Source organism: Chenopodium album, chromosome 20 (assembly GCF_948465745.1).
Source record: "Chenopodium album chromosome 20, dcCheAlbu1.1, whole genome shotgun sequence".
In the NCBI taxonomy this organism is placed as follows: Eukaryota; Viridiplantae; Streptophyta; class Magnoliopsida; order Caryophyllales; family Amaranthaceae; genus Chenopodium; species Chenopodium album.
Genome location: NC_137853.1, coordinates 23,680,145 through 23,689,572, shown reverse-complemented (window position 1 = coordinate 23,689,572; position 9,428 = coordinate 23,680,145). Strand labels below are relative to the sequence as shown.

The 9,428-nt window shown below is 33.3% G+C and overlaps 1 protein-coding gene across 1 annotated transcript; it reads left to right on the top strand.

Moving 5' to 3' along the window:
* Positions 1-425: 425 nt before the first annotated feature.
* On the top strand, positions 426-8,184 carry LOC145596600 (phosphoethanolamine N-methyltransferase-like). The gene is made up of 12 exons (XM_081652795.1): positions 426-739; positions 910-1,037; positions 3,340-3,477; positions 3,633-3,770; positions 4,143-4,286; positions 5,617-5,727; positions 5,819-5,960; positions 6,668-6,948; positions 7,266-7,427; positions 7,521-7,574; positions 7,677-7,751; positions 7,887-8,184. The coding sequence occupies exons 1-12, from the start codon at positions 727-729 to the stop codon at positions 7,983-7,985; spliced, it is 1,485 nt and encodes a 494-aa protein (XP_081508921.1). The 5' UTR covers positions 426-726; the 3' UTR covers positions 7,986-8,184.
* Positions 8,185-9,428: the final 1,244 nt, after the last annotated feature.

Genomic DNA, 9,428 nt, shown 5'->3' with positions numbered 1-9,428 from the left:
TCCCTCAAAAAAACAAACAACTAAAAAAAAAAGTTCAACTGTTTGTTGATTGTACTCAAGAACACATGGGGCAAGTAAGAATTTGTACCACAAAGTAGATGACACAAGAGTGAATTTAATATTAGCACCAGACACGTATCAGTACCACTTTCAATTGATTTTCATTTTCTTCAAAACTTTCAATTTAATTTCTCATTTTCTCAAGACTGAAATACAATTTTCACAATTTGTTCGTTTCTCGGATCACCACATAAAAAAAGGCAACCCCCTAATCGTCCAATGATGATGACCGCTTGCTGCCTCGTAAGGGTGAGAAAATAATACTTCTATATACTAACAACAGAAAAAATCGCAATTGTTGTAGGTCCATCCCACTTTCTCTCTCCTATCATGCTAACGAGTCTATATATACAGACCCCTTAACCCTCTATTCTTTCCCACACCAAAACGTCTATCCATCATTTCTAGCGTGGTAGTTGTTTTTGGTACCCTCACTTGTTTCTTTCACTTTGAGTGATTGTTTTACTGCTGCTCATGCGGCAGAGAGGCAGGGCTTCGAACCGTAGATCCAGGACTTTCTCTCGTTCTCGCATTGCCATTGAAGGCCGCTAAATTTTCACCATTTTCCCCTCTTCAATTACTACTAATACTACCCGCTCTTTTTTCTTTCTGAATCGCGTTCGTTGTCCTTCTAGATCTGCTATCCATCCTTTCCTGCCCCGCAATATGGCCGCTTCAGGTTCGTGCTAATAATCTGTTTTATTGGTATGATATTGTTAAATTTAAACTATTAACCCTTATATATTAATTACACAATCGTTGTAAATACGAGTAATATGAAAGGGAGTAGTAATTAAAAATGATTAATGTTGTTAAACTGGGTTTGGTTTTTGTGAATGGATTGTGTAGCTTTGGGAATGACGGAAGAGAGAGAGGTGTTCAAGAAGTACTGGGTTGAACACTCTGTTGATTTGACTGTTGAGGCTATGATGCTTGATTCTCAAGCGTCAGATCTTGACAAAGAAGAGCGACCTGAGGTATTTTCGTTTTTTTTTTTTTCTTGCTTTTGGTATTTTAATATTTTGATTTATTTGGTTGTATTAAAAGTCGATTTTGATCCCGAAAATTTTGGATGTACACATCATTTATCGGACTGAGACTCGCAACCGATAAGAAATGACAGTTGATTTGTTACCAAAAAACAATAAATAGTGGACACTTGTACAATATTTACGTACTCTATATTCAGAGTCAAGAACTATATTACAGTCGAAAAATTAGAGTTTATCACTGATTTCAAATGATTCTGGATCGATTCTGATCACTTCCCTTTTGTAGCTCTTTATGATCTTAAAGACGAAAAAATTAAAAAAAAAAAAAAAAATTATAAATTGACTCTGAAAATTACAATTTGAAATACTACGTATATGCTTAAAGTTACTCTACTTAGAAAATCTGGTTTAAAAAATCTGAATGATGTTTTAAATCCAGTATGAAGGGAAAGTTATATTTAAACAACCTTAAAATAAATTGATGATGATTCCTTCGGCATTGGACTTTTTATCCTATAAATTATCAAGACGTATACTTTAATAACGTGGATACCATCTTATGAATATCTACTTCGTACGGAGTATCAATTCAGTCTTATTCCTGTACACGTCTAGTTCATTAAGTTAGTAATTTTATTTCAAAAGGATAAGTAAAAAAAAAATAAAAATAAAATAAAATTAGAAACTAGTGTGTTATCAATAACTCAATTTTTTAATAACTCAAGTGGTGTACATGAGTATATATAAGTATTAACTCAACTGTACATTAGTAAATATATGTCATCCCTTCAAAAAAAAAAACAAAAACATAAATAATTAAATATATACTCATCATTTTATTTTTAAAACAAAAAGTAAAGTATTTGTCTTTAAAAAAAAAGTAAAGTATTTGATGAGCATTTGATGTGAATTAATTAAGTAATAAATATGAAAACAAATGCTATGCTTTGTACCAACTATTTTGTTCATGTGACTTGATCTATTTTGCGCATACCGATAACATATCTTCTCAGCCTGACACTGGTAATACTATAAAAAAAATCCAATATGTATTTTTGTGTATGTATTTTGTTGAGTGAATTAAAAAACAAATATATATATAAAAAAAATAATAATAATAATAGAGTGCTGTTAGTTAAATTTAAATGCAAATAAAAAAATAAAAAAACAAGATATATAATAATGATAGTTGTTTAAAAGTTTTGAGTAGGTAAATAAATACATAAACAAAGGGGAAATGAGACATTAATTTTTGGGGCTCAGATTTTTTGGGTCAGATAACACTTTATTTGCAAATGAAAAGATTAATACTTAGGCCCCATCCACTTTACTTTATTTTTGCTGAACTGAAATTATTTTTACTAAAACAAAACTATATTTGCTTAACTTAAATTATTTTTACTGAAATTAAATTAATTTTATTAAATAGAAATTATTTTACCAATAATAAGGAAAAAAGTGTTATGTTGTTATGATTTAAATTATTTTTTAAGGTGAAGTGAACAGGGCCTTAATCTATTATTATCACTTTATAAAACACCGTTTAGTCACACACTGTAAATGAATAATTTAATTGAAATAATTTTGCCAATAATAAGAAAAGAAGTGCTATGTTGTTATGGTTTAAATTATAGCTTGATCTGCACGTTTTTATCTTTGCTAATCACTTTTTCAAATAGAACGGAAAAAAGGTGTGTTGTAAGTGCAAAAAACAGAGTAGATATATGTACTCAGTATAATATGAGTTCTTGACCACAAGTTGGTGCATAAAATTGTATGTATGCTTCACATGGACGACTCTAAGCAAGTTGTTGGCGTGAATGGGCTGATGACTTTATAAGTCTAGAGGAAATTATTAACTGAGTTAATATATAAGAAGTTAGTAATAGTAGTAGTTATTACTCCGTAGCTAGTATTCTTGGTTAATATATTTTAAACTAGTTAAACTTTGCCGATCTTTATAGTTGTCATTTGAACTTTTAATCACTCACAAGATTACGGAACTTGATCCATTTAAGAATGTTAAAGTTATTTTGGGCATGCTAAACTGCCTTCTTACAAACTGTAGTGTTACTTAAACCGATCTTACATTATTCTGAAGTGACTCTGTCATAGTTTATAAGCAATCTATTCTACTTGTAATTGTATTCTGTCGATTGAGAAACCACAACATAAATTTGTAAAGGTAGGTGGAAGTAAGTGTGTGTATATCCTTTATTACCTTTTGATGCAAATGATTATCAACGAACTGTATGAGACTTTTAAACTCGATTCTTTATGGGTACAGGTACTTTCCATGCTTCCACCTTATGAAGGAAAGTCCATCTTAGAACTTGGTGCTGGTATTGGTCGTTTTACTGGTGAATTGGCCCAAAAAGCTGGCCAGGTTATTGCTCTGGATTTCATTGAGAGTGTTATAAAGAAGGTGATGTGGAAACATAACATCTTTCTCTCTTGATTTCTCTAGTTTGTGTATTCTATCTGATTTTGTAGGAATGATTACTACTCTTTTACTATGGTAGTGACTACAATTTCTCGCTTATCTTCTTCTAACTGCTTTAATGCTTTTCTTGGTTGCAGAATGAATGCATAAATGGGCATTACAAAAATGTGAAGTTTATGTGTGCTGATGTGACATCTCCCAGTCTCAATTTTTCACCAAATTCTGTGGATATCATATTCTCCAACTGGCTACTCATGTATCTTTCTGATGAAGAGGTATACTTTCAGTTTAACCCTTAGTTCCTCAGTGAACACTGGTTGTTCCGCTGTTTTATTGAGCATGGTTGTCTAGAATGCCTCTCTAAACAATAGCTTCTTGACTTATCTGCCGTTTCTCCATTGCTATGCGGCATTTAGTAGTAGAAGCTTTTTAATTTCAATCTACTACTACAACCAAGCATATAGTCATTAGACTCATTACTATAGTAGTATATGGTTGCAAAGAGCATTTTAATTACAATCTACACCTACAACTGAGAAGTTAAATCTACTATTTGTGCACAAGTCTGCCAAAATTTCTCTGGTTAGTAATCTGCATATGTGAAAACTGCTATAATGATTTCCCTACTGTCCTGTTAAAAATTATAGGTTGAACGTCTGGTTGAGAGGATGTTGAAATGGTTGAAGCCAGGAGGGTACATTTTCTTCAGAGAGTCTTGCTTTCATCAATCTGGAGATCACAAGCGCAAAAGCAATCCGACTCACTACCGTGAACCTAGGTTCTACACCAAGGTTGTGATTCATGTTTTTGTACAAAATTTTTTTTTGTTATGTCCATTTCCTTTAAATTAGTTGGCTGAATCATTTTGTAGTATTCTTCTTATATTGCAGGATGCAGAATTTGTTATCATTGTTAGTTTGTTACCATTGACAAAAATGAATGTCCTTTATGTTCATAACTAACCATTTCTCTTGTGGAGCATCTGTAATCATGTAGATTGTTCTGTTATGTATGTGGTGGAAATTATTTAATTTAATTGCTTATCTGGTGATATAAGTAATTAATACTCCAATTAAATATCCTTATCTATATGCTTTGATAAGTAGTGGACCTAGTTTCGAAGGCTATTATGCATCTGCTTCATTATTGCTCCTAAAACTCTAAGCAGGCTCTCGCCTGTGTAATCTTGTTAATACAATTTACAACAAAGACCCTGCTTTGATTACACCCTCTGCTAAGTTACACTAAAGATGATATATAAATATATTAATTGGCAAATTTGATTCTGCTGATATAGTCCAATTAAAAATAATTAAATGGATGTTACAGATGCAAATTAAGTTGGAGAGGTCTATCAAAGGTTTGAGTCATCGCTTATACTGCTGAAAATCCTCACACCTACACAATTAATTTTAATTTTATAGAACAAGAGTAGTAGCAGCTTTTCAAATTTTGTTAAAAAAACAGAAATACTGGGAAAGGCTATCTATCTGTATATGTGTATAAGCTAGACTTGTATTTTTCGTATGTGTATGAGGATTTAGTGCCTTTATTTTTAATTTTAATCTATTAACTCTAGGGCTATCATGACATTATCCATGGTTTAGGAAAATGGAAGCCATGACAGATTCAATGGGTGAGGGTGAGTGGTGCCCTAAAACATGTAGAGAGCATACCTTCATAAATTTCTCTTTAGAAATTGGATTCTCTTATGGATAATATATAAATCTTGCTCTCCTGTTGTAATTACTTGGATACGATTGGAGCTTAATCCAGCATACTCTATCAAGTAGCCTACTAGGTTAAACATAGCAATTGTTAACTAGATTATAATATACAGCTTCATATATGAATCAACACTAATTCAGAAGGGGGTAATTACTTAATATAATTATATAAACAAAAAGGCATGCATTATATGCTATCTTAATCCATATTATGCATTGTTCATGCATCTGTGATATTTTCTTAATAAAACGTGATGTTGTGCACCTTGCATCATGTTTGCTATTGGAATTTGATTTAGATATGGAAGTAACTTATTCAATATTTCTAGCCTTTCTTCTGCTACCTCAAACTTGATACTTTGCTTCTCATTACTCTAGTCTTTCATTGCTACAGGTCTTTAAAGAATGCCATATGACAGATGAATCTGGGAACTCTTACGAGCTCTCCCTTATTGGATGCAAATGTATTGGAGCTTATGTCAGAAGCAAGAAGAATCAGAACCAGGTCATGGATGTTTCTGTGCCATAATTCTATTTATTTACTGTGGATCACAACTAGTGAGCAACATGTACTGATAAATGACTTCTGGATGCAGATTAGTTGGTTATGGCAGAAAGTTGATTCAGAGGATGATAAGGGGTTCCAGAAGTTTCTGGATACTAGTCAGTACAAATTTAACAGCATCCTGCGGTATGAAAGGGTATTTGGTCCAGGCTATGTTAGCACTGGAGGAATAGGTAAGTTTGGTGTTCTTATCCCTATTTATAATGTTCTGCCATCAGTGTGCAGCTTTTTAGGAGTTGGTAAATTGATAATTCTGAATAGTTATACTTGGATAATTCTTGAATTTAGTTCATAAAACCTGACATGAGAATCATCTATTACAAAAGATAATTGCCTTGGTTCCTAGCAGTTATCATAACAATTATAAGCAAAGACTAATTGTTTCTTATCTTAAAATCTAAAAAACAAAAGACTACACTAAAAGCATAAGGTTGTTCATGCATTTTCTTTCATCAATAACCGTTCTTCGGGGCACTGGGGGCTTCTCAGAACTATACTTCTTGTTTTGGGTTTGGTCTAATTAAAAGAAGAGAAAACATATTCTATGATTGTGTTCCATAGGAGACTCCATTCATTGTCATGAAGTATTATTGTTGACTACCATGTTTTCTACTTCATATCAAACATGTTAATGAAACCGCTCAAATCTGGTATTAAAAAGAAAGCATATATCATTCATTTCAAGCAAATGCTTTTGAATTCGTTTGGGGTTTTTTTTTTATAAAAATACATCATTCATGTCAATATTAGTTAAGATCAAATATGACCATACCTATTCGGGTGGTATGGGTGAGTTTGAGAACTAACATTTTCTGGAATATTTTTACATGCCTTATGAAATCACTCTTGGTTTGATGTTAGTATATTTGGTTCTGAGCAGAAACAACCAAAGAGTTCGTCTCGAAGCTTGACCTGAAGCCTGGTCAGAAGGTCCTAGATGTGGGTTGTGGCATAGGTGGAGGTGATTTTTACATGGCAGAGAACTATGATGTGGAGGTTGTCGGAATTGATCTCTCTATTAATATGATCTCTTTTGCCCTTGAGCGTTCAATTGGTCTCAAATGTGCTGTTGAGTTTGAGGTGGCAGATTGTACCAAGAAAGAGTACCCCGAGAACTCTTTCGATGTCATCTACAGCCGTGATACCATTTTGCATATTCAGGTAACTGCTTTCTCTGATATTTAGGATTCAAATATTTAAGTATGTGTGAACATTTCAAATCATACTTTTTCAATTATGATTTTTAAGCAGTCACTCCTTAATTTAATATCCAAATACTATTGTTAAAGATTTAAACTTATATGCTAAAAGCCTAAAAATTTAAAACAAAAAAAAAAAATTAATAAAAATAATGCTAGTTGTCCATGTTGAATTGTACTGAGTTACTGACTTCATACTCCACTAACTCCAGTAATCTGCATCACAAAAGTTCTTTGAAATGGAGAAAACTAACTCCTGAACTTATTTGTCATATTCAGGACAAACCTGCATTATTTAGATCCTTCCTCAAATGGCTGAAGCCTGGAGGCAAAGTTCTAATCAGTGACTACTGCAAGAGTGCTGGTCCACCTTCACCTGAATTTGCATCGTACATCAAGCAGAGGGGATATGATCTCCACGATGTGAAGGCATATGGGCAGGCAAGCTTATTGAGTTAGCGTTTATGCTTTGTGTTTAAATTTGGAACTTCTTGATATTAACAAATTATATCATGTGACTCTTGATTCAATCAGATGCTTAAAGATGCTGGATTCATTGAGGTTATTGCTGAGGATAGGACTGACCAGGTCTTGCATATTCACACGTTATTAATTTGTACTTTTATGATTTATGTGACTGGAGAAATTGAAACTGAACCTTTTTTTCCCTGTTTTGCTGTTTGCTTCCAGTTCATTCAAGTTCTGCAGAGGGAACTAGATGCACTTGAAAAGGAGAAGGATGAATTCATTGCTGATTTCTCTGAGGTTTGTACAGTGTGCACTTTCTGCTGCGTATATTTTATATGTCTCATTGATCTTGCAAATTACATGAAGGATCGAAATTGGTTTTGTGACAGTTTGTGTTAATGATTTACATTTTATTTTTACAACGATTTTCAGCAAGATTACAATGACATAGTTGATGGGTGGAAGGCTAAGTTAGTGCGGACTAAAGGAGGTGAGCAACGATGGGGTTTGTTCATTGCCAAGAAAAAATGAAGAATCAGCTAGCTGGTGAACTCTGAACGGGACCTTCTACTCGTAATAGTTTATCTATGTATTTTCAATCCTGGATTGTATTTGGGAGATATGCCAATAAGCTGCGTGTTGCAAACTGAAAGATAATTTCTCATAATTATCTTATGTTTTATGAATTTACTACATTTGAGTAAAATTAGTAAATTTCACATTCAAATCATTCTCAATCGATATAGTCGAGCAATGTGATCCACTCTCTATATGAGAAATTCATATGTGTTGTGTTTTCTGTACCTTTACTAACCTTAAGAGTCCTGATTTTACCATAGCAATATCATCTTTTAACTTGCTAATATGGTGAATTGAAGTTGAAACCCTTTGTTAGTAGATCCAACTAATGCATACTGTGTTGAAAGTTGAATCTGCTTCACTAGTGTGAAGGATAATTTGGGAGTTTATGTTATGCATTTGTGAAGAGATATGTAATAGCCTTAAACTATACCATCCTTTAGAATCAAGAATCTTTGTTTCCTTTCTTGATGCAAGGAATCGAGAGCGAAACATAGCAATCCTCAAAATACACATGATAACATAAACACCATTAAGAAGCTGGTCTATTAGACCCATATAGAGCCTTAAGAGACTTGCTGATAGAATGTTTATTGTTTTTAAACTTTTGAATTAATAATATGTCGCCTTACAAATTGTAGGGTTTTAGGTGTAATTAGCGACATTTCATGAATCACATTCATAACACCTAATAGGATTGCGTGCATATGTATATTGCGAATATAATCAAATTCAAGGTTAGAAATTATAACCTTTAATGTGTAGATAGCGTGTCTTCCTCTTCTTGTGGAGATAAAGAGCTCCAAGCATCGTTGTCCTAGTATTGGTCTACAATCATGAGCGGAATCTCCATCAATGCTAGTTGGGAGGAAGAAAAACAATCCTTCTCGGTAGAGAGAGGGGCGCCGGTTAAGGGGAGAGAGAGAGAGAGAGAGAGGAGAATTATACAATCTTTTGGTGAGAGCAATTGTACATCCATTGGTTTGTGTCAAAACTCCAAGGTTCTCACTGAGAACTAATGGCTCATTGTATGGATACTATGGGTCTAAAAGAGGATCGAGACAAGGAGATCCAATACCACTTTTACTCTTTGTTTTATGCATTCAGTATCTCTCTAGGATCTTAAAACTGGTTAGCCAAAAAACTGACTTCAAATTCCATCCCAGTTGCAGAGCAGCTGACTCACCTTTGTTTTGCAGATGACCTTATCTTATTCTGTAAGGGTGAGTAAAGATCAATTAAATTGATGATGAATGGTTTCAATGCCTTCTTAAAGGCCACACAGCTCAAGGCCAATCCGAAGAAGACTTCTTTATATTGTGCTGGAATGATTGATTTTGAGATAAATAGCATTCTTAACATGAATGGATTTCTGAAAGGAAAGCTTCCTTTCAG